We start from the raw sequence: 24,643 nt of genomic DNA, 5'->3' as shown, positions 1-24,643 counted from the left end.
CTGAAATATTTGGTTCCCCCTTGGTAACTTTTGCAAAAATAGAACAAATGTCTCCAAATTCACAGGACTTGTTGTCCATGATGAGATGAATAAACACAGTTAAAGACTTGTTGGTAAATTATCTGGTTGTTGGATAATTAATGATCTAAATAACATTCAACCCGAATGTTATTTAAATAAAAGCGAAATACCACTTCAGACGGAGAAAACCCGCATAAAAATATTACAACAGTTCCCTGCAAACCCATATGATGCACTCGATCCACTACAGATTGCATGCAGTCTAACACCAATTAGGTGTTATGATGAGAAACTATTTTATTTTCTGTTTTTCAAGAGTAGTCGAGGGAAGAACGGAAAGTTAAACGTTTTTTTTAACTAAGTCAGTGACGTTGGTAAGTGTGCACCAGCCACTATGGCTGGTGGACAAATTTTTTAATTTCCACCCCTGAAGTTGTAACCTCACATGGCCGACAACTAAACACAGAACAAATATAAAGCTAGCAGAAGCAAAACACTAGCTGAAAGCTAAAAGGAGCGAAATGCTAAGCAGCATAAAAAGGACAACAGCAGAAGAAGTATCCCAAAGCAGATTTAAAGTGAACAATGTTTTTGAAAGAGCTGAAGAGATCCGAATCTATTTTTCTGCTGAAAATATTTGTAAATAAAGTTAAATATTTTGAAAAGTATGTCATATCTCATATCTCCTGAACATTTTGATATATGAAAACAAAAACAGCGCAACGTATGCAGAAGTTGTTAGACTGCAAAAAGAAAAGAAAAAAGTGTGAATGCTGACTGTTTGAGTTAAAATGTGTTTCTTTTCTTTGTTTCATGATAATGTTGTTTAGCACTAGATGGCAGTGTTTTTAGTGTACCTGGATGACATGCAGGGTGGGGAGGAACTGCTTTTTAATTAAGTATTCACCTGTGAAGGGTTTTGTTTTGGTCCCAGACGTGGTTTTACAAGCAGAGAAATGTATGTTTTCTTTTACCAGTTTCCTTGAAGGCAACAGAGGCTTTTTGTTTAAGGAAATTAGACTGATTGATGAATTATGTATTTATATATAAGCTTCACAGATTGTGAAATACTGAACGGTTTAACTTTTGTTTTGCTTACACTTAAATGATTTAAGTAAGGTCTAAAGTATGGAGTTAATTATATTTGTTGACCGATTCAGATGGTGTAAAGAATTAAGTTTGTTCTCTTTTTAAGGTTATCGGCCTAATTCATGCCATCCCAGTTCTGATTCATATTTTATATCATCCTGATACTGTTCAAGTTCATCTTAAACCTGTAAACTAACAATTTACATCAGCTTAACCAATAAACTAATAGGATGAATGAAGAGAGTCTGTTGAAGCAGATTTCTTATCCAGTTTGGAAATCAAAAGAACTTGACAGTCCTCACACTGTGAGAAAGGACATTTCCTTATCCTGGAGATTTTTATGTTTCCATGAGTTTGTCATAAGTTTCAGGATGAAAAAGTGCTTAAAGAGCAGAACTGAAAATGTTTCATTTATTTTCTACTGTCTGTTTTAAACTTGCACGAGTTCCTGTTTGAAAATTAAGGAATTAAAGTTAAATTTAGCTTTAAATCTCTGCTTTTGCTCTTAATAACTAGCTGTAGATGTATATTTAATCATCCAGTGCAGTAACAGTTAATGTCCACTAGATGGAGCTGTGTGTTCAGAGTTAGAGAGTTTGGATTTTATTTCCTTGTAAATCAGAGTTTACAGTCTTGTGTTTGTGAATTTAAATGATTTTACTGGTTTATAGCTACAGTTTCACCCCATTCAGAATTTACTAAATGATAAACTTTTCAAAACTGTAAAATAGTTTGTCTTAACATGAAAACCAAAACAGAAACAGTTGTCATGGTTTTAAGAGTTTAGCAGTTTCTTAGTTCACTTATATGACACTATAATGCTAAAACTATTGTTTATATTTTAGGTTATTTTGTAAAGAGCACTGAAAGCAGCACATACATCTAAAAAGATTAAAGCATAAAATTTTATAAGATAAGAAGAAAAAACAAAGTGAGAACATTAAGAAGAGGATAAAAAGTTTATTTTATAATCTTGAGTTAAACAATTATTTATCTGGAGAAGAAACAGTTTGGACTCTTATTATATTGAGTCATAAATTAAGATACAATAAGGTTTATTCTGATCAACAACATTTCCACAAACTGAAGTCAGACCTGAATGAGAGGAAGAAGGAAAATCAGAACAATTCAAGTAATTTCAGGTTTAATTTTCCTGTTATCAAACGTATTTCCTTTTCATTTTCATACATAAAAACAATTAAAAAAGGATCTTATTCACCTAAGTTTGTGCAGATAAAACGTTTCAGCTGTATAAAATGTGGCGTTTCAGGTTTATATTTGAATCTTCCTCATACGTTTGTTCATGTGAGGACTCACCAACACACTGGTGATACTTCAGCTCTGTATACCAAGCAAAGCTTTTCTTACACTCATCACAACTGTACTTCCTTTCTGCGTCATGGACAGACATGTGAGACAGCATGCTTGCCTTGTTTGTGTACTTTTTACCACAAATCGAGCAGCTGAAAGGCTTTTCTCCGGTGTGTGTTCTCAGGTGGACTTTTAGATTTGAGCTGGAGGTCGATTTATGACCACAGACAGAACAAAAGTACCGTTCTGTGTGCTGCTTCATGTGAATCTTCAAATAGGAACTGTAGCGAAATACTTTACTACACTGAGTACAGCTGTAGGGTTTTAAATCTGTAACATATTTGGCTCCTTTTTCTGTGGCTTCTTGTCGGAGTGAGTTTAAGTCTGACTGTGGTTTCTTGTAGTCTTTAAAGAAGTCACTGTCAACACTATCGTCACTTTCAGGCTGCAGCGACTCTGTCGCTTTGTTATCAGAACAGCTGGATGGATTTCTGCCAGAATCACTTTCAGAGTTTGAACCAGACTGAGGTTCCCTTTTAGGTTTCCAACAGTTGCTGTCATCGGTGTCGGGGTCAGAAAACGATGAAGTCTTCTCAGTTTCATCTCCCAAAAAGTCTCTGTTCTCCTCAGACTGACTGTGATGAAGCTGCAGTGACTGAGGTTTCTCCTCATCTTCTTCCGTCTTCAAAGGGACAGGACTGACTGTGAACTTGCTGATCTCAGCTTCCTCCTCTTCCTCTTTTATCTGTGGAGGCTCTGGATCTTCCTGCTTCACCTCCTTCTGTATGTCTCTATCAAACGCTGTGTGTTGAATCAGATCCTCTTTTAATGTGAAAGGCTGTAAATCTGTCTTCGTGTCACTCTGACAGACTTCATTATGTCTCACAGATGTTTGTTTCCAGAGTACATCTTCAGTTTTCATAGAGAGTGAAGTCTCCTCATTGGTCTCCTGTTGTGTTTGTGTATCTGTGTTTAAGTTCTTGGTTGGTTCTGGTCTTCCAAAGTCCTCTCCATCAGCTGCTGTTTCCATCTGTTCATTTTCCTCCCTGTTCTCCTCAGTTTGGCTGTGAGGAATCTCTGACGACTGATGAACAACCTTGTGTTTAGACAACAGATAATAAGTGCAAAATTCAGCCCCACAGGCTCTGCAGCGAAACACTTTTTTCCTTTTCTTATGGACTTCCATATGTTTTGTCAGATGCCTTCTCCATGCAAAGTCTTTTCCACAAACATGGCAGGTAAACTGTGTTTGTCTCGTGTGGATCCTCATGTGCTGAATTAACGAGTCTTTGTCACTGCAACAGGCATTGCAAACAGAACAACTGAACAGGTTTCCTCTTGTATGGAGTTTAAGATGAAGATTTAAATCTTCAGATCTGGAAAATCCTTCCCCACACTGAGAGCAGCTGAACTGTTTGGAGGCAGGAATCTCATCCTCAGTTTGGCTTTGGTGATGCTGAGAAGACTCTCCAGGACACGTGTGAGAATCAAGTTCTGACTCCAAAGTGAATGTTTTCTTACAAATAACACAAGTGAGCAGCTTCTCTCCTGTATGGCCAGATATGTGTTTTGTCAGACGTCCTCCTGTTGCAAATTCTGACCCACAGAAAAAGCAGCTCAGATTCTGGTCATCACAACATCTCAAATCTCTGAGTTCTTCTTTTATCTGACTGTTTAAAGTTGACTGCTGCGACATTGTGTGGTTTTTAACATCTTTAACTTGGTCCTTCAGGTCCAGACTGGAGCTTCTGACCAGCTGATCGCTGAGAGCTTTTTCTTCCAACAGCTGCTGGCCGGCTGGAAAACAAAAACACAGTGAGACACAATGAGGTGTTTAGTTCAGTGTCATGTCATTCACAAGAAAGGATGACGGGTGGTGCAGCTATGATGGAGATAAGTTTGTCAAGCTGTGAACATGTGTCTGAATGTCTTGTAATTTTTAAAAGTGATCTTGGTTAGTTATTTAGGAGTCACTTTTCATTCTGCACAGTAAAAAAAAAAGCCTCTGAGGCGTGAAGTCTGAGCACAGCTACTTCAATGAAGAGGGATATTAAAAAACACTTAAGTGTGACATGACTTGTGTCTGTCATAAAACAGTCCTTTCCTCTGTGGTCAGGAACACACAAGTGTTTTCACTCAAACTCCGTCCAGGAAGATTTTATAATTTTCACATAAATTCTGTTTTGTTTGTTACACAACTTACCAGTAACCTTTGAACAGATTCAAGAATAAAAACTGAAATCTAAATTAAGAAATAAACAAGAGTTACAGATAACAAGGATTTTAAAATTGCATTATTGGTCAAGTTGTTACAAACAGCCTTCAAACACATAGTTTCTGAATGTTTTCAAAAGTGCTACACACTGCAGCTTTACGTGTAAATAAAGAACTTTAATTAAGAACTCCTTAGTGTGTTATTTGTATGAAAAAAAATAGTATTTTAAAAAATAGCATTTTAGCACCAACAAGGTGAACTTTAGTTTAAAAATTTGTATATTTTAAGCATGGTAAGCTGCACAGAATAACACGACAAAATAAATATTTGTTTTTCCTTTTAACAAACAAGAAGTATCTGCAAGAAATGCCAATAAGTAAATATACATCTACTTCTTAAAAATCTAAATAATTAAGTTATATTTATCAGTCCACTCATGTTATACAGACATAACATTTATCAGATAATCCTAAAACCTATGTTTTTGTCAATTAAACGAATAAACAGCAATTAAAATTAATTAAATAAGGCTAACAAGACTGTAAACAGTAGACTTGGCTAACGTTAGCTTAGCATTAGACATTCGCGGTAAACAAATAAATTGAAATAAAAAAATAATAAAACAAACCTGAACGTTCAAGACGCACTTTCAGTCGTTTAAGACATGGATACATTATTTAAAACAATTAAAACCTACAAGTTTACTCCAGACGACTTTAATCCACTGTAGTCTAATAACAACACTGACATCGATGACGGAAACGCTAACAACTGCTTCCGGGAGAAGTTTTCAAAATAAAACTGAAACCATAGGATTTTAACACAGACAACGTATTTCATGTCACTTTTTATTATTGAACTGATTTGATAAAATATTATTCTACTAGGAACATAATAAAAAAAAGTAAAATATTCGCAAAACAAAACAGGGACTTGTAAAAGCAGCAAACACAATATAACATACGGAGCTAAACAGGAGCATTAATAAAAACCTGGATCACTACAGAGGCCAAAGATTTAGTAAACATGGAAAAAGAGAGGACCAACAGTTATGTCTCCAGCTTTTGAAAGAGATTTCCTTAAAAACAGTGTAACAAATGTTGATACAAACCTAAAGGAAGCATCACCCTTTAGTTGAGCAAGCTATCCAATTTTCAGCTGATGCCTCTTTGAGAATCTAATGCTAAAATTTGAATTTATATTTGTCAAACTGAGTTATATTCAGTATATTTGGTAGTGGCAACTTAAAAAAAATGTAAACAAATTGTGTTTAATGACTGAGACACTAATTAAATGATCATACAACAGATATTTCATATGTAAATAAACAAATGCAGTCCTTGCACAAGTACATACTCACATATGCGTTTTTTATTACTTGCTATTATTTTTAATTATGAAAAATTCTTCACATGGTCAATAGAAGATCTAATTTCAGATCCCAAGGATTAGTTTGTGGTTTTCAAAATAAAAGTATTTTCAACTTGTTGCATAACATTTAAACACAAATAATAGGTTACTTTAGGTTTGACACCTTAAGTACCTTTGACCAATGATGAATAAAAGAGAAATAGAAATTTAATCCCAAACATCAATAATAACTACCTGTAAAAAGAGGAAAAACACAAATAAAAGTTTGATGATGAAAGTGATTATTAGAAATACAAAGAAGAAAGGACAAGACTACTTCATATAAAGTATGTTTATTTATAAATATAAAATGCCAGAGGAGTATTTATAGTAATAGCGATTCTTACAGAACATAACGAGAGAACATACATGAGGGAATTGTACTGAGAATTGTGTAAATATAAACATGATGTAGTAGAAATGTGTAATTTCTGACATGAAACTTCCTACTGAACCTTTTGCACCGATGCATTTACAGTTTGGTATTGGAGTGAACCGTCATGTGTCCTTTCAAGTATGAACTCCGCGCAAAGGTTTTACTACAAACTGCACAGCTGAAGGGTTTCTCTCCGGTGTGAGTTCTCATGTGCGTCTTCAGGTTACACATGAAGGTAAAACTCTTACCGCACAGAATGCAGGTACACGGCACCTTTGGAGCCACCTTTGCGGGTCTGCTCCGGTGGCTCTGCGACGATTTGGCGACACACTTGTGGGTTCTCAGCTGTGTGTCCCAAGTGAATCTTCTGTTACAGGCACCGCAGCAGAAACGTTTCTCCCCTGTGTGGACGCACATGTGTGTGATCATCCGTCTTTTGAGCGCAAACCTTTTATGACACAACGGACAGCTGAATGGCTTCTCTCCTGTGTGAACTTTTGTGTGCAGCTGTAAGCTTACTTTCTGGTTGAAACACTTGCCACAAAACGAGCATTCAAACGGCTTCTCTCTGGTGTGGATTCTCATATGTGTTAACATGTTGTTCCTCCAGCTGAAACCTTTTTGACAAACAGAGCAGCTGAAAGGTTTGTCTCCTGTGTGCGTTCTCATGTGGCCTAAAAGAGCATACCTACTGCTAAATATTTTCCCACACTCGGTGCAGACAACTATTTCCCTGTTTTTACCTCTTTTAGCATTTATTGTTGCATCGCTACAATCCAAAGAGTGTAATTGTGTCTGATGGTGATTCTTATCACTGGATTCAGATTCAGGTGCTGGAAGTTTAGCATCACCAACTAGCTTTAAAAGTCTGTCTGACTCTAAGTTTTTATCAAGCTCCGAGCCAGACTGGATGCCACTTATTGTCAAGTCACACATCTTGTTATTGGCTTTCTTCTTCTTTCCTGCGTGGATTTTCACATGTCTGTTTAACTCTCCACCAGCCCTGAAGCTTTTCTTGCATGCCGAGCAATGAAACGGTTTCTCTCCCGTGTGGATTCTCATGTGTGTGACGAGGTTTCCTTTCTGTGAAAACCTTTTGTCACAGCGGGAGCAGCTGAAGGGTTTTTCTCCTGTGTGGATCCTCATGTGCGTCTTCAGGCAGGACTTGTGGCCAAACCTGCGACCACATGACCGACAGGTGAATGATCTCCTAACGTTAGAGCTGACATCAATAAGAGGAAAATGATTCCTTTTCAAAGCCGAATGGGATTTCTCGCTCTGTTCCCAGTCACCATCACTGACTTCTGTCTCTGAAGACTCTGACGCTCTGTCATCAGTCTCAGGCTGTAAATGCACATCTGAAAATGAGTTCTTGCCTGTTTCTATTTCCAAACAATCCCCTACTTCAGCTTCCGTTTTTATCTGTTTAGCTGCGCTGTTCTCTAGGGGTTCACTCTGGTTGTGATGAAGATGGGAGGTCCGAGGCTTCTCTTCATCATCTTCACTCTTCATAGGCACAGGGCTGAATATAAACATGGCAGTAGCAGCTTCCTGAAGCCCTTCTTTCTGCCTGGTCCAGGTTTCTTCTGGCTCCTCTTTAATGGATGAAGGCTCTGGATGGTCCTGGTCAGCACTGGAGCTCCACTCCTGCTGCTCTTCATCACCAACAACTAGGGATGAAACAGTATGAATATTCTGCATCACAATTATTGTCTTAATTCATTATAATCATCAAAATTATGCTGTTTGGAAATGTGGTTAAATGTCTGATTAAAACTAAATTAACTCTGTTTATCCTGCCGTCTACACGTGTTATTATCATCACTGCAGTATTAGTAGTTACACTGTCAATATTAATAATTGTGCCAATGCAAAAACATTTAAATACCTCTACTATTCTGTTGATTTATTCTTATTCTTCCATTTCTGCAACTTTAAATAAAAATTAAAATGTGCAGATTAATTAAAAATAGTGGGCTATGACTTTTACTAGTAGTCTATTGCATGAGGTAGAAAGAAAATTGCAATAAGATAAAATAAAATTGCAAAATATTTCCCCTCAGCACAATGAGATTTTGGTGAAATGATGGGCTGTGGATCAATAAGTGTCGGGGTTGATTAGTTTAGCTAATGCTAACCGGATGTTAGCTTTGCAGGAGAGGAAATTATTATTTCAGGAGACAGAAAACAAACCTTCTCTTCGCAGCTTCACGTCAGGGTCTAGAATCAGATGCAGGACTTTGTGGTGTCGCTCCATATCCAGCCTTCAATGAAAATCGCCACCCAGCGGCTGTTTAGGTTTGGCTAACAGCTGCGTCCATCACTTCCGGGTGAGCTTCAAAATAAAGTTGACTTTTTTTTTTTTAATTGAAGGAAATTATCTCCATTTACCACCGAGCTGCTGAGTTTGTTAACACCATGTATCTTTAAATATGTATTCAATATTTTAAAACAGCATTTTGTAGCTAAAATGAACCTTTTTGTAATAGATGCTTCACAGGTTGCAGCTGTTGGCTTATTTGTGTCTGCTTTCTAACAGGAACATAAACCCCTCTTTTTAGAGTCATAATCCAAGCAATCCATTTAACTGCTGCATGTTTCATAATTAAAGAGATACTTTTATTGTAAAGGCTAATAATTAAGCGGAAGTAACATCCCTTATTCATGCTAAGTCTCTTCTTGTGTTGCCTCTGGGGTGTGGAAAAATGTCAACATTTCAGAAAATTAAAGATTATTAAAGTGACGTCCTCAAGTGTTGGCAGGAAAAATACAAGGCGATATTTTGTCTAGTTTCAGCTGAAATAATAAAAGTCAGAATGAACAAAAGAGGACAAATTGTATTCTCTTATTTACTTGGATTCCTGGTGACGATTTCTGACAAACGATTCCCTGTCTGAAAATTAAATCACTGGGACAGTAAAGAAATCTGTGCTTTTTATCCAAATATCTGAGATGTTTTCAAAGAAATGCTCAGAGCTCAAATAATTTTTTAAATGTTCTTCTGGTGTACATGATAGTGTTTAAATGAGCATATCAAATAATTTAACAGAGGTCAGACTCTTTATTCTGTCACAGAACAACAATTTGCAACAATATTTGAGTATCTGCAGCCACAAGCAGAACCAGAAGTTATGAAAAAGATGCTGTGAATCTTGCAAAGATCCCCAGTAAGTCCTGGTTTATGTGAAGAAACACGAACAGACAACAGGAAATCTGAGTGAGAACAAAACTCCTTGGTCTCTGTGGACCTTCTGATCAAAATAAATAGATTTATTTTTCTTCTGATTCATTCAGTGCCTTCCAAAATACTCATAAAAAGGATTAACTGCATCTTAATAACTTTAATTTAATGTAAAAGCGTATTTAACCATCCAGAGCAATAACAGTTAATGTCCACTAGATGGAGCTGTGTGTTCAGAGTTGGAGAGTCTGGACTTCATTTCACTGTAAATCAGTTTAAAGGCCAGTGTTTGTGAATTTAAGTTGTTCTACTGGTTTATAGCTACAGTTTCACCAAATTTAAAATTAGCTAAATGATGAACAATTTCTCAAACCAGTACAATAATGCTAAGACTTAAAATGTTTCTTAATATTTCAGATTATGTTGTTAAGAGCAATTAATGCAGATTTACATCTATAAAACCTAAAGCACCAAACTATAAAATGAGCAATTCCATATATGAAAATTAAAAAAGGATCTTATTCACCTAAGTTTGTGCAGATAAAACGTTTCAGCTGTATAAAATGTGGCGTTTCAGGTTTATATTTGAATCTTCCTCATACGTTTGTTCATGTGAGGACTCACCAACACACTGGTGATACTTCAGCTCTGTATACCAAGCAAAGCTTTTCTTACACTCATCACAACTGTACTTCCTTTCTGCGTCATGGACAGACATGTGAGACAGCATGCTTGCCTTGTTTGTGTACTTTTTACCACAAATCGAGCAGCTGAAAGGCTTTTCTCCGGTGTGTGTTCTCAGGTGGACTTTTAGATTTGAGCTGGAGGTCGATTTATGACCACAGACAGAACAAAAGTACCGTTCTGTGTGCTGCTTCATGTGAATCTTCAAATAGGAACTGTAGCGAAATACTTTACTACACTGAGTACAGCTGTAGGGTTTTAAATCTGTAACATATTTGGCTCCTTTTTCTGTGGCTTCTTGTCGGAGTGAGTTTAAGTCTGACTGTGGTTTCTTGTAGTCTTTAAAGAAGTCACTGTCAACACTATCGTCACTTTCAGGCTGCAGCGACTCTGTCGCTTTGTTATCAGAACAGCTGGATGGATTTCTGCCAGAATCACTTTCAGAGTTTGAACCAGACTGAGGTTCCCTTTTAGGTTTCCAACAGTTGCTGTCATCGGTGTCGGGGTCAGAAAACGATGAAGTCTTCTCAGTTTCATCTCCCAAAAAGTCTCTGTTCTCCTCAGACTGACTGTGATGAAGCTGCAGTGACTGAGGTTTCTCCTCATCTTCTTCCGTCTTCAAAGGGACAGGACTGACTGTGAACTTGCTGATCTCAGCTTCCTCCTCTTCCTCTTTTATCTGTGGAGGCTCTGGATCTTCCTGCTTCACCTCCTTCTGTATGTCTCTATCAAACGCTGTGTGTTGAATCAGATCCTCTTTTAATGTGAAAGGCTGTAAATCTGTCTTCGTGTCACTCTGACAGACTTCATTATGTCTCACAGATGTTTGTTTCCAGAGTACATCTTCAGTTTTCATAGAGAGTGAAGTCTCCTCATTGGTCTCCTGTTGTGTTTGTGTATCTGTGTTTAAGTTCTTGGTTGGTTCTGGTCTTCCAAAGTCCTCTCCATCAGCTGCTGTTTCCATCTGTTCATTTTCCTCCCTGTTCTCCTCAGTTTGGCTGTGAGGAATCTCTGACGACTGATGAACAACCTTGTGTTTAGACAACAGATAATAAGTGCAAAATTCAGCCCCACAGGCTCTGCAGCGAAACACTTTTTTCCTTTTCTTATGGACTTCCATATGTTTTGTCAGATGCCTTCTCCATGCAAAGTCTTTTCCACAAACATGGCAGGTAAACTGTGTTTGTCTCGTGTGGATCCTCATGTGCTGAATTAACGAGTCTTTGTCACTGCAACAGGCATTGCAAACAGAACAACTGAACAGGTTTCCTCTTGTATGGAGTTTAAGATGAAGATTTAAATCTTCAGATCTGGAAAATCCTTCCCCACACTGAGAGCAGCTGAACTGTTTGGAGGCAGGAATCTCATCCTCAGTTTGGCTTTGGTGATGCTGAGAAGACTCTCCAGGACACGTGTGAGAATCAAGTTCTGACTCCAAAGTGAATGTTTTCTTACAAATAACACAAGTGAGCAGCTTCTCTCCTGTATGGCCAGATATGTGTTTTGTCAGACGTCCTCCTGTTGCAAATTCTGACCCACAGAAAAAGCAGCTCAGATTCTGGTCATCACGACTTCTCGAATCACCGAATTCTTCTTTTATCTGACTGTTTAAATTTGACTGCTGCAACATTGTGTGGTTTTTAACATCTTTAACTTGGTCCTTCAGGTCCAGACTGGAGCTTCTAACCAGCTGATCGCTGAGAGCTTTTTCTTCCAACAGCTGCTGGCCGGCTGGAAAACAAAAACACAGTGAGACACAATGAGGTGTTTAGTTCAGTGTCATGTCATTTACAAGAAAGGATGACAGGTGGTGCTGCAGGTAGCTCATCTAAACTTAAGAAGATAAGTTTGTCAAACTGTGAACATGTCTGAATATCTTGTAGTCTTTAAAAGTGGTCTTAGTTATTTATTAATGGGCCACTTTTCATGAGTTTGAATGCTGCACAGTAAAAAAAAACAGTATCTTGGGCAAAGTCTGGGTACAAAATTCATCATAGCTACATGACTCCATTCAGACGGGCACTAACAATCATCCTGAGTGGTCAAACTGAATGTGGATAATGAATAGACATTAAAAGCATCTTTCACCCTTGGAGGTCCCCTGGAACAGTTTTATTTACATGCTTGCGGTGCTGTTTACTACAACAAACTCATGAAAAATGGCAAAGTTACCACAGATAACAGAAGCACAAAATAGTAATTTAGGACCAACAAAGTGAGTCTTATAATTTTGTTGCATTTTGGCATAGCAAGCAGAACACAATGATACGCCAAATTAACTAAATATTAGGTTTTCAACAAGTAATGCTACTCTGTAAATATCCATCCATTTAAAAAACAAAATCTGAACAGTAATGTGGTATTTATTAATATATCATTCTAAACAGACATTTAAAAAACATTTATTCGATAAACTAAAGACTTACCTTTTATAATTCAAAAGAATAAACGGCGAAAAATTAAAATTTAAAAAGCTAACACTGCCTGCAAACGAACATACGACTTGGCTAACGTTAGCTTAGCACAGACAGTCCTCACAGTCATCACCGTAAACAAATAAACAAAAATAATATTAATAAAAATTGAAACAAACCTGAACGTTCAACATCCACTTTCGGTTGTTTAAGACAAGAATACATTCTTCAAAAACAATTAAAACCTACAAGTTTATTTCACTCGAGTTTAATCCACTGTAGAGCGATAACAGTATTGACATTGATGACGGAAACGCTAACAACTGCTTCCGGGAAAGGTTTTCAAAACAAGGCTCAAACGATAGGGATTTTACCACAAATAATATTGTTGTTGTCTAGTATTACTCAAAAATACCAGGCATATATAACAAATAAAAATACAAAAAGAAAACACGAATTGTTTACAAAATAAATCATGGACTTGTAAAAGCATAAATCACAAACAACAGTATGTGCTGTGGTTTGTGTTCGATTGCGAAGCTTTTATTTTGAAAGCGGATTGGAACGATAGTCAACCCGGAAGGGATTTTGTCGTAGCATCATAAGCTTTGGAAAGAGTTTTGTTATTTCAGTGTGTGCATTCTCCATGCTGAGCCACACTTCTGTGTGTTTTGTAGACATCGTGCTCTTTACCATCTTTGTGAATAATTTTAGTTGACTTGTTTCCCGGAAGACAAAAGTCACAAGTGTTAGCTTTGCATGCTAGCTGGAAGGACTGAACAGCGAGTCAGAGCGACATTCTGATATGAGTTCATGTGTTTTACACATAATAATAAATGAAAGTGGAAGCCGATGAAGCATTTCCTGAGACTACTGTTGAACCTGATGTGATGGAGGACTGTCGATCATCCCCAAAACACCAGCTGACCACAGAGAAGCATCCAACACAGTGTGGTTCCTCCATCTCTTATTGCTCACCAGGTACATTTCAACAGCCATAAATGGGTATAAAATAATACAGAACATAGCAGTAAAGTATGTGTTGTTGGTTTGTTGCAAGATGTTTGGGCTAAAGGGTATTTATTGTGTGATATGTGTCATTTATGTGGTGTTTTTCTCAGTCATAGTAAAAACAAAAGGATGTCCTGTTTTAGTGTTCAGGTTTTAGGTATCAGAACGTAATAAAACTGATATGATTTTTACCAGGTTCTAAAGATATAAAAATCTAACTTCAAGGCGTACAAAGTATATGAAATGTATCAATGTTGCAAAACAGAGTGGGCTAAAATTCCTCCACAATATAAAAGACAGATGAAGTTATTCAGAAAACTACTTGGACTTATTGCCTTCACTGATTTCACTGATTAATGAATTTATCGCATATTTAAAGCTCTGAAAAAGGCTTTGTTTGATTTTGGTTGACTACACTGACTATTACTTTTAAAACAACAAGCAGAAAATAGCATTTCTTTTCCAGTTACCTTTTGAATATTTCAAAATAAAAGGTCAGTTTAGGTAATTTGATTATTACATGCAACTCTTATTTGTAACTTGTTTGTGTTTGTTTCCAGCAGACGCTCAGCAGATGTTGGTGGTCAAAGAGGAGTTTCCTCCTGAGGAGCAGAACTGTAGTCCCAGTCTGGATCAGCAGGATCAGAAGACCCCGGACATTAAAGAGGAACGGGAAGAGGCTGTATTCACAGAATTCACATTCAGTTCTGTCCCTGTCAAGGATGAGGTTAATAAAGAGGAACCTCAGTTCACTGAGCTTCATCACAACCAGACTGAGGAGAACAGAGACAGTTTGGGACTAGAACCAGATCAGTGTTTAGAAACAGACCCTAAGGACAACCCTTCAGATTTGTCAGAGACAGATGTCAGTGATGGAAACTGGGAGGAGAACAGTGAACCTCAGTCAGCTTTAAACAGAAATAACAAAGCTCCTGTAGGTGACACAAGATCTGAGAGAAGCAGGAAAATTTACAGCTGCACTGAATGTGGAGAAAAATTCAGCCACAATTTGTATCTCCTAAGACACAAAATAATCCACACAAGAGAAAAACCCTTCAGCTGCTCAGTTTGCAAAGCAGCTTTTACCAGGAAACATTCTTTAGTGCAACACGCGAGGTCGCACACTGGAGAGAAACCTTTCAGTTGCTCTCTTTGTGGTCAGACGTTTTGTAGAAAGAACAGTCTAACGTCTCATTTGAGACGTCACAGTAAATCACCTTATTGCTGCTCATTTTGTAACAAAACTTTTCAGAGTAAAATTAGTTTATTGAATCACACAACAACCCACAATGCAGAGAGGCATTACAGCTGCCCAGTCTGTGGCCAAAGCTTTACTCGCAAGAATAATCTAAATATTCACATGAGACTTCACACAGGAGAGAAACCTTTCAATTGTTCTATCTGTGACACAGCTTTCAAATGGAAACAAAGTCTTGTACAACACACAAGGACCCACACTGGAGAGAGGCCTTACAGTTGCTCAATCTGTGGCCAGAGCTTCATCTGCAAGTATGGTCTAACGTCTCACATGAGACTTCATACTGGAGAGACACCTTTTAGCTGTTCCGTCTGTCACGCAGCTTTCAAATGGAAACAAAGTCTTATAGATCACAGAAGAAGTCACACTGAAGAGAAACCTTTCACCTGTTCGATTTGTCAGGCAGCCTTTAAATGTAAGCAAAGTCTTGTACATCACACAAGAACGCACACTGGAGAAAAACCTTTCACCTGTTCCATCTGTCAGGAAGCTTTCAAATGGAAAAAAAGTCTCAGAAAACACTCAGAAATTCATCGTAGAGAAAAACCTTACAGCTGCTCTGTTTGTAACAAAACCTTTTATCGTAAAATAGATTTAAAGGAGCATAAATTAATCCACACTAAAGAGAAGCCTTACAGCTGTTCAACCTGTGGCCGAAGCTTCTGTAGTAAGTATGCTTTAAAATGTCACCTGAGACTTCACACTGAAGAAAGGCCTTACAGCTGTTCCATCTGTCAGACAACTTTTAAATGTAAACAAAGTCTTGTACATCACAAAAGAACGCACACTGGAAATAAATCTTTCACCTGTTGCATCTGTCATGCGACTTTCAAATGGAAACAAAGTCTTATAAAACACTCAAAAATTCATCATAGAGAAAAACCTTTCAGCTGCCCTGGTTGTGACAAAACCTTTCAGCGTAAAATGGACTTAAAGGAGCATAAAATAATCCACACTAAAGAGAAGCCTTACAGCTGTTCAACCTGTGGCCAAAGCTACCGTTACAATTATAATTTAAAATGTCACCTGAAATGTCACACTGAAGAAAGGCCTTACAGCTGTTCCATCTGTCAGGCAACTTTCAAATGGAAAAGAACTCTCGTACGCCACACAAGAATTCACACTGAAGAAAAAACTTTCACCTGCTCCGTCTGCCAGGCAGCCTTCAGATGCAAACGAAGCCTTACAAAACACTCAAAAAATCATCGTGGAGAAACACCTTTCAGCTGCTCAGTTTGTGAGGCAGCGTTTGAAAGCAAAGAGGACTTTGTCGAACACACAAGAGTCCATGCAGGTAAATAATCTGTCAGCTGGACTCCTTGTGGTCAAAGCTTGACTTCCTTGTGAACTTCATCTTAGGCGATCTCTCTTGTCCAATAGTTTATCAGGTTTCAAGTTTTTCTTTAAAGATTATTTACTTTTCTCACTTGTTTTTGTCCAGTTTTTGTTCAACAACTGAATGATGATGTTTCACTAATGTTCTATCATTCCTAGATTTGATTTTCTGAAAGGTGTGAATTTCAGATAAGTTCATTAAACATCACCTCGCTGTTATTTTTAGTCTTGCGCTTGTCTAGTTTTCTATTTTTTTTAAGAACATACTATCACCACCAGTTCAAGACTTTAAGTACTATGATGGTACTTATATACTATCTTGTGTGAATCAAACTGTAACATTTAGTTTTATTTTCATGTTTGATTGAGTCCTAAGTCTGTGTTCAGTGGTTTAACAAATATTCACCTGAGCATTGTCAGGCAATGGATCGGCCTGAAATGAGGAGAAAGACAGTCTAAGAAAATCAAAGAAAGACTTTTTGAAACCTGGAAGAGATTGAGACTGCTTTAAGGTTACACATTAAAGTCTGGTTCTTCAGAAGCCGCTGCAGAAATATGTTGTCTGTTCCACACAGTGAATCTGGAATCAATTTTACCGGGTTTGAATAAATCATTGATGTATTGTGAGGTAATGTATTTCAACCAGACTGCTGATGATGTTCCCCGTAACCTGTTTGTGTTTCTGTTTCCTCTGTACGTCCAGCAGCTGTTGGGGATCAAAGAGAAGTTTCCTCCTGAGTCCCAGTCTGGAGACTTTTACACATGTCTATATATTATTGTCTTAACAGTCCAGTAAAACACTCCTTCCGTTGTTTGCCAACCGCCATAAAACACCACAGAAGAAGAAGAATGCACAGAGAGAATCGGACATACAGGATTAAACAAAACATTACATTTGGTAGGTAAACATCCAACAGGTAGATGTGGTTGTGGAATGGATCTAGAGACAGTGGATCATGTAATAAGTCATTGTGAGACAAGAAGTAAGGAAAATGGTGTTGAGACATTAAGAGTGAGTAAGGTATTAGTTAAACATAATAAAATAAATAAAGCAGTTATTACTTTTTTAAAGGAAACTGGATTGTATAGTAGAATTTAGTCTTGTTAGGAAACAAAAATATTCTGGCCCACACTCCAGCATGGTAGATGGCGATAATACATGTAAACATTAGATGTCACCCGCCAGTAAACCCAAGAAGAAGAAGAACGCACAGAGCGATGCGCGCTCCCGCGACAGGGCGCGCTTTGTTTGCTGCTGAAAAAATGTCTGCTGGAAAAGGAAGGTGTTTCGTTGTCGGCTGCAGTACAGAACATGTATCCCTGCATGTTCTCCCGGGCACGGAGAACAGATCTGCGTGGCTTGATTTTATTTTCGACGGCGACGTCCCCGCCATGTTGCCGAAAAAAGTTGTGGTTTGCGCAAATCATTTCAGGAAGGAGTCTTTCGAGAACTACCAGCAGTACGCGGCAGGATTCGCCAAAAGACTCCGACTGAAGGAAGGTTCTGTCCCTGCTGTTCGTCACCAATCTGCGGATGATGGCGATGTAAGTACACAATGGTGTCCTGTGTGTTTTAATGATTGTTGTTCGGCACGAGCGTGATTTTAGCACAAGCTAACGCTAAACATTAGCCTCTGCTAGCCCCCTGTCTCATCTTACATTACCCGCAATATCTGCGCATTTACTGTCGGGACTGATATAAATATGCGTCAGATCCGCAGCGTTTAATCCCTCAGAGTTTTTATGTTTTTTTAATGCAGTGTGTTAGTGTCACAGACGAAGCTGAAGTTGGTTTCCGATTGCAGTAAATTGTTAAAGGGCGATTCCATCTTATTTTTCGCTACCTTCAGCATCTTCAATCTACTCTAGTTAAAAAAACTATAACACCTAGACTCTTCTAATCTGGACTAGATTATTTTCAACTAATAGCAGAACATTTAAAACCAAATGTGTGATTTGTGAAATCCTAATCTGATTTGTGAAACCTCAAAAAAAGGCGATTTCAGCACCTTTTTTGCATCCGGATCACACTAGAACTGGTCCAGCTCCAAAACTACAACACCTGGACTCCTCAAACCTGGACCAGATTATTCTCAACTAATAGCAGAATATTTAAAATCGACTGTGTGATTTGTGTAACCTTAATCTGATTCATGAGACCTCAATAAAGGGCGATTTCAGCACTTTTTTTGGCACTCAAAATGGCATTTATATTAACCCGTCCCTTATCTTACAGGCTTCAACATCTCCAACTACGAGAGAAGTCGGCTGTCAAACAGAAACTGCACCGATTCAGAAACGGACTGTCGGTACACAGCTGTCTCAGCGGACTCTTCAACCAAACTTCAGATCCAAAGGTGTGTAGTTTCTCTTGAAATGTTTAGAACTGGTGTTCAGGAAGCTTGGAGCTCTTTTGGCTTCATATTTTTACTTGTTTATTTCACCAGGAAAATCCCATTGAGATTACAAATCTCTTTTGAAAGAGAATCCTGGCCGAGACTGGCAGCAGCACACAGAAATTACAGAACGTTCACAGCAAAAACAGAAAAGCCGCCATCGTCGTAAATAAATAACTCAGTTAGAACATTTACAAACAGATGATTCCTTCTCAAAGTCAGTAAGAACAGCCTTAAAACATTTAGTGAAAACAGCACCTTTAGTTTCATGTATTTCTGCAACTGATTTCAAGAAGACGGAGCAGAAAACTAAAAACATTTCTTCCCAAATTGAGTTCAGACTTTATTAGGATCACTGAAAGTTAAAATAAGTTTTCACAATGAAGACCTTATGTTTATTGACATTTTCTTTACCTGATAAGGTGTCCAGGCTACTTGGTCAGCCGAGCACATTGGCATTGGCATTGGCGTTGGCATGGCAACAGTTCCCTTCTCTCCACCGCCTCCTATCGTGACCTCAGCTCCTATAAAGACACCTGATCTGGTGGAGGACATGGAAATCGATCTGGAGGGCAGCGGTTCAACAGTCGCTCCTCAAAGGCTGGACCCCACTCATGATGCCGCAGATTCTGTCGCTGCTTTAAGCGTGTCGGCGGACGTTTTGTGAGTAAAGGATTATCTTTTTGAACACGCTGATATGACTTGTATCATGTTGAATTTCATGAGTTTGTATGTATTAATTTACAGATATATTACGACAACTCCAATGCATGTTGAGAAAAAACCTATTGTTAACAAGACTGGCATTATGAAGCTGTTCAAGGAGTGTCCTGTGTGCAAGCACCCATGCACCGTTCAAACCCGACGACTCGGGACGTTCATCTCCGTGGTGCAGAAGTGCCTCCACTGCGAGTACAGCCGAACATGGAAGAGCCGACCACTACTTGGTAACGCCCCAGCCAGAAATCTTCATCTCTCTGCCGCAGCATATCTCTCTGGAGCATCATTTATTACAATTCAGAAGGTATTAAAATTGGCCATAGTTGTGAATTTAAAATTAAATTAAATAATCTTAATTGTGCCAGCTTCAAATGCAGTTATCTGAATGAATTTGCCACCTTTGTACCATCAGATCTTCAGGGCTACACATCTGCAAACATTCCTTTATGACACTTTCTGTCGACGTGCACGTATGTGTGGTGAACCTGCTCAGTCTCAAGATGACTTGCTGCTACACCTTAGTAGGGAAAATGCCATAACTGGTGGCGACATTAGAGCTGACTCTCCAGGTACGTTGCATACAAATTAATATGTGATGAAGTGTGATAGATTTACTTAAAATGTATTCTTGTAGGTCATTCTGCAAAATGTGGGAGCTACACAGTGATGGACCTGAAAACCAACACTGTGATAAATATCCAGTTAGTTCAGGTGAGTAGAGATTACTCTGTTGAGAAGAAAAGACTTGCACATGTGGCATCTTTTATTTAAATAAATGTTCATCTTTTTTTGTGTGGTTTATAGAGCAACGAGGAAGGCGGCAGCTCTCATATGGAGGAGGAGGGTCTGAAGAGAAGCCTTGCATTTTTGAAGGAGCTCAAGGTTAATCTTGACTGCATTGTGACTGTCCAACACCCACAGATTCAGAAGTTTCTGAGGGGAATCGATCAATATTACAACACTTGGCGCATGGAGAAAGGTATTTTGTGTGGTGATTTTTTTTTTAAACATTGATTTGTTGTCAAAACATTTTTCACAATTTTTTTGTAAATAAACAAAAAAAAAGCAGACCTGAGAATTTTAAAAATTAAATAGGATTAAAGGGCCATATTAAAATAAGTGATTTCAATTTTAGGAATTTCAAAGAAGCTAGACAAGATAAAGATAAAGTCACAACCCTAAATCGACATTGTTTGAACCTTTCTTTTATCAGACATTTATGACTTTTCATATTGTTATTTTAACAGTTAAACTGGATACAAACTCGTACCATTTTGGAGATTTATATCATCAGGTTACTCTGATTCTTAAGCACTTGTCCAGTCAAGAGTACAATTTGTTTTCTTAATATTAGGTTGTAGTATTTTGTTGTACTTAAAGAGAGGTACTTTTTGTTTATTATTGATTTGTTTAAGAAACTGTCTAACTACACAGAATTATGTCTAAAAACAAATCTGTGCAGTTTTCACTAAATTGATGTTATGGATATTCTTTGTTGGTAGATCAAAACCTGTGACTTGACAGCCTTCACAAAGTGCGTGCTGTGGTTTGTGCTCTTATTTTGAAAGCGGATTGGAACGTAGCAACAGAAGCTTTGGAAAAAGTTCGGTTTTGTTATTTCAGTGTGTGTTTTCTCCCTGCTGAGCCACATTTCTGTGTTTCTCGTAGATGTGGTTTGATGGACGTCGTGCTCTTTAGCATCGGTGTGAATAATTTTAGTTGACTTGTCTCCCGGAAGCGACAAAAGTCACATGTGTTAGCTTAGCATTTTTTTCATTTAACCAGGCAAGTCCCATTAAGATCTCAGATCTCTTTTTCAAGGGAGGCCTGGGCCTGAAGGAAGCCTATCATGCACGTTTTTAAGACTGGGGAAGGAAACCGGAGCAAACATGCAAATTCTTTGACATTATTTACCTGTGTGTGTGTGTGAATACACATGACTGTGGCTGTAGCTGGAGTTTTTGTAAAGTGTGCACACATGAACTGAAAGACAAGAAATGCACGTGCAAAATAATTGTCATTTATTAAAACAGATCACGCACATTTCAGAAAAGAGATTTGAAGCTAAGAACAGACACTCTGGCACTTTCCTTCTCACAGGCATGTCTGAAAAAAGCTGTATGAAACATTAACTAAAAAATGGACCAGTGAAAGTCCTCACTTTAACTAATTAATAGATTCATCACTTATTTAAACTTTGAAAAGGGCTTTTGAAAAGTAACTTGTTTCTGCTTGTTGCTTTTAAAGTTACGGTCAGTGTAGTCAACCAGAATCAAACCGTTACCTTTTGAATCTTAAAAAAAAAAAAAAAACTCAATATATGTAATTTGATTAACTTGTTTGTGTTTCTGTTTCCAGCAGACGTTCAGCAGATGTTGGTGGTCAAAGAGGAGTTTCCTCCTGAGGAGCAGAACTGTAGTCTGGATCAGCAGGACCAGAAGACCCCGGACATTAAAGAGGAACAGGAAGAGGCTGACATCACAGATTTCACATTCAGTTCTGTCCCTGTGAAGGATGAGGATGATGAAGAGGAACCTCTGTCATCTGAGCTTCATCACAACCAGACTGAGGAGAACAGAGACAGTTTGGGACCAGAACCAGATCAGTGTTTAGAAACAGATCCTGAGGACAACCCTTCAGATTTGTCAGAGACAGATGTCAGTGATGGAAACTGGGAGGAGAACAGTGAACCTCAGTCAGCTTTAAACAGAAATAACAAAGCTCCTGTAGGTGACACAAGATCTGAGAGAAGCAGGAAAATTTACAGCTGCACTGAATGTGGAGAAAAATTCAGCCACAATTTGTATCTCCTAAGACACAAAATAATCCACACAAGAGAAAAACCCTTCAGCTGCTCAGTTTGCAAAGCAGCTTTTACCAGGAAACATTCTTTAGTGCAACACGCGAGGTCGCACACTGGAGAGAAACCTTTCAGTTGCTCTCTTTGTGGTCAGACGTTTTGTAGAAAGAACAGTCTAACGTCTCATTTGAGACGTCACAGTAAATCACCTTATTGCTGCTCATTTTGTAACAAAACCTTTCAGTGCAAAATTAATTTATTGAAGCACAAAACAACCCACACTGCAGAGAGGCATTACAGCTGCCCAGTCTGTGGCCAAAGCTTTAGTCGCAAGTATGGTCTAAATTGTCACATGAGACTTCACACTGGAGAGAAACCTTTCATTTGTTCCATCTGTCACACAGCTTTCAAATGGAAACAAAGTCTTGTACAACACACAAGGACCCACACTGGAGAGAGGCCTTACAGTTGCTCAATCTGTGGCCAGAGCTTCATCTGCAAATATGGTCTAACTTCTCACATGAGACTTCACACTGGAGAGACACCTTTTAGCTGTTCCGTCTGTCACGCAGCTTTCAAATGGAAACACAGCCTCACAAAACACGCAAGAACTCACCAGGAAGAAAAACATTTCAGCTGCTCGGTTTGCAAGGCGACATTTGAAAGGTGGCAGGACTTCGTGGAACACAAGAGAATCCACACAGGTAAATAATCCTTCAGCTGTATGGTCTGTGGTCAGAGCTTCAGTGAGTTTAGATTCGGTGCACTTTATCACAGCACATGAGAAATCCCACAGGTGAGAACTCACTCAGTTTGCCCCGCTGTCATGTGTAGACGAGAATCTTAGCTGAGAATGCACCTGTTTTATAGAGACTGACGCTGTTATTGAACACATCCTTTGACAGCTCTTTTATGCATGCCGGTGGAGAGGTTGGAGCAGAAGAAATTGATTCTGTAAACAGGTATGCTTTGCAAGAAGATCAGAGGTGTCTGAAATGAATTAATTGTTTTAATCTGTGTGTCCCATTGGCACATAATCAATCTGTGGCAACCGGATCTGTCTGGGTTGTTCGAGAACTGTACTATTTTTTATATTTTAAAACTTTAAAGTTGAATAAACTATAGACTATATTTGCGATCGTTTCATTGATGACATGAAAACTGTTTCCAGTTACTTAAGTGTTTTTGTTTCTTGCAGACATCCAGCAGCTGTTTGTGACTAAAGAGGAGCAGAACCGGAGCCCCAGACCGGACCAGGAGCCCCCAGGCTTTAAACAGCAAGAAGAGGAGACCGTCACAGAGTCCAGTTCTGTTCCTTTGAAGAGCACCGAACTTCAGCCATGTCTGAACTCCTATAAAAATGTTCCTGTCGGTAACACAAGACGTAGGAGGAGTAAGAAGATTCACAGCTGCACCCAATGTGGTAAAACATTCAACCGCAAGATAGATCTTTTCAGACACAATAGGATTCACACGGGAGACAAACCTTTCAACTGCTCTGTTTGTGGTCAAGGATTCGGTCAGAAGTCAAATGTAACTCGCCACATGACACGCCACACAAGAGGAAAGTCCTTCAGCTGTTGTATCTGCAAGGCCACGTTCAAATGGAAAGACTCTTTAGTCCGCCACAGAAGAACCCACGCTGGAGAGGAGCCGCTCAGCTACAACACATCTTGAATAGAGTTGACGAGTTTTCTTGGCTGACGGTGGCCAATAAACACTTGAGCGCCCAGACTGGAGAGGAGCTGTTCAGCTGCGACAGCCGCAGCAAGAAATTTGATCTGAACAAACTGTCATCTTTAAAATGAAATTTAAAAGTTAAATACCTGAAAGGCTGGTTTATTGGTAGCAAAATATAATTGCTTGTGTGGTGGCTTGAGATTTTTACACAATACAGCAGAGTCAAACATCAAACTGGACGGTTTGAAGAGAATATATTTTCCATTCTGAGATTTTAAATACAGCCACCACCTTGATTGTCAATGTATTATTTGCACGTTACATTTATTTATTGGATATTTATGGCTCCTTATGATTTCCTAACAGTTAAGTTAAAAACATGTAAGTTTGTATTATTTAGGATAATTTCCAGGTTTATTTGTATCTAACTCTAAAGCACTTGTCCAGCCTAGAATGTGTTTGTTTTTATATTAGGCTGTAGTGTTTTGTCTTTTTATTTGTTTTACTTAAAGAGGGGTAAATTTTGTGTATTTACAAGGATTTGTTTAGACATTTCTGATCTTAGTAATAAGAAATTGACCAACTTCCCAGCAACACTAAACCTAAACAATGATCCTTGTCACCTTACAGAATGTATGTCAGCAAATTTGTGTGCACGTGATTTAATAAACTGAGGGAACAGCCTTCACACTTGACACTTGACAGACTTCATAAAAACGTGTGTGTTATGTGGTTTCTGTTC

At 38.3% G+C, this 24,643-nt stretch overlaps 5 protein-coding genes across 10 annotated transcripts; 2 read left to right on the top strand and 3 right to left on the bottom strand.

Moving 5' to 3' along the window:
* Positions 1-2,050: 2,050 nt before the first annotated feature.
* LOC119617013 (zinc finger protein 271-like) lies at positions 2,051-5,399 on the bottom strand. Its single transcript, XM_037975624.1, has 2 exons — positions 5,265-5,399; positions 2,051-4,218 (listed from the first exon to the last, which is right to left on the bottom strand). Exons 1-2 carry the CDS (start codon positions 5,308-5,310, stop codon positions 2,354-2,356), a joined length of 1,911 nt encoding a protein of 636 aa, XP_037831552.1. The 5' UTR covers positions 5,311-5,399; the 3' UTR covers positions 2,051-2,353.
* LOC108243921 (oocyte zinc finger protein XlCOF8.4-like) lies at positions 2,051-13,020 on the bottom strand. 2 transcript variants are annotated; one of them, XM_017429679.3, is made up of 3 exons: positions 12,881-13,020; positions 10,144-12,018; positions 2,051-2,343 (listed from the first exon to the last, which is right to left on the bottom strand). In XM_017429679.3, exons 1-2 carry the CDS (start codon positions 12,924-12,926, stop codon positions 10,154-10,156), a joined length of 1,911 nt encoding a protein of 636 aa, XP_017285168.1. In that variant the 5' UTR covers positions 12,927-13,020; the 3' UTR covers positions 2,051-2,343; positions 10,144-10,153. The 2 variants fall into 2 exon arrangements, with proteins under 2 accessions (XP_017285168.1, XP_037831553.1); XM_037975625.1 differs by lacking the exon at positions 2,051-2,343 and having other exon boundaries at positions 9,744-12,018.
* Positions 6,324-8,745, bottom strand: LOC108243922 (gastrula zinc finger protein XlCGF57.1). The gene is made up of 2 exons (XM_025008939.2): positions 8,616-8,745; positions 6,324-8,092 (listed from the first exon to the last, which is right to left on the bottom strand). Exons 1-2 carry the CDS (start codon positions 8,677-8,679, stop codon positions 6,519-6,521), a joined length of 1,638 nt encoding a protein of 545 aa, XP_024864707.2. The 5' UTR covers positions 8,680-8,745; the 3' UTR covers positions 6,324-6,518.
* Positions 13,021-13,267: 247 nt separating the features above from the next.
* On the top strand, positions 13,268-17,316 carry LOC108243917 (zinc finger protein 260). 3 transcript variants are annotated; one of them, XM_017429673.3, is made up of 3 exons: positions 13,268-13,682; positions 14,276-16,264; positions 17,009-17,316. In XM_017429673.3, the coding sequence occupies exons 1-3, from the start codon at positions 13,538-13,540 to the stop codon at positions 17,041-17,043; spliced, it is 2,169 nt and encodes a 722-aa protein (XP_017285162.1). In that variant the 5' UTR covers positions 13,268-13,537; the 3' UTR covers positions 17,044-17,316. The 3 variants fall into 3 exon arrangements, with proteins under 3 accessions (XP_017285162.1, XP_017285161.1, XP_017285160.1); XM_017429672.3 differs by having other exon boundaries at positions 14,273-16,264; positions 17,012-17,316; XM_017429671.3 differs by having other exon boundaries at positions 14,273-16,264.
* An 11-nt stretch (positions 17,317-17,327) lies between these two features.
* Positions 17,328-24,603, top strand: LOC108243916. Of its 3 annotated transcripts, XM_017429670.3 has the most exons (10): positions 17,328-17,850; positions 18,542-18,662; positions 19,124-19,364; positions 19,449-19,725; positions 19,834-19,990; positions 20,056-20,132; positions 20,226-20,400; positions 21,780-22,925; positions 23,127-23,183; positions 23,420-23,560. In XM_017429670.3, the coding sequence occupies exons 1-9, from the start codon at positions 17,452-17,454 to the stop codon at positions 23,177-23,179; spliced, it is 2,646 nt and encodes an 881-aa protein (XP_017285159.2). In that variant the 5' UTR covers positions 17,328-17,451; the 3' UTR covers positions 23,180-23,183; positions 23,420-23,560. The 3 variants fall into 3 exon arrangements, with proteins under 3 accessions (XP_017285159.2, XP_017285158.2, XP_024864699.2); XM_017429669.3 differs by lacking the exon at positions 23,127-23,183 and having other exon boundaries at positions 21,783-22,925; positions 23,420-24,603; XM_025008931.2 differs by lacking the exon at positions 23,127-23,183 and having other exon boundaries at positions 23,420-24,603.
* Positions 24,604-24,643: the final 40 nt, after the last annotated feature.

Source organism: Kryptolebias marmoratus, linkage group LG5 (assembly GCF_001649575.2).
Source record: "Kryptolebias marmoratus isolate JLee-2015 linkage group LG5, ASM164957v2, whole genome shotgun sequence".
Taxonomy (NCBI): Eukaryota; Metazoa; Chordata; class Actinopteri; order Cyprinodontiformes; family Rivulidae; genus Kryptolebias; species Kryptolebias marmoratus.
Note: the sequence above shows the minus strand (reverse complement) of the source record. Positions and strands in the feature narration are given on the sequence as shown.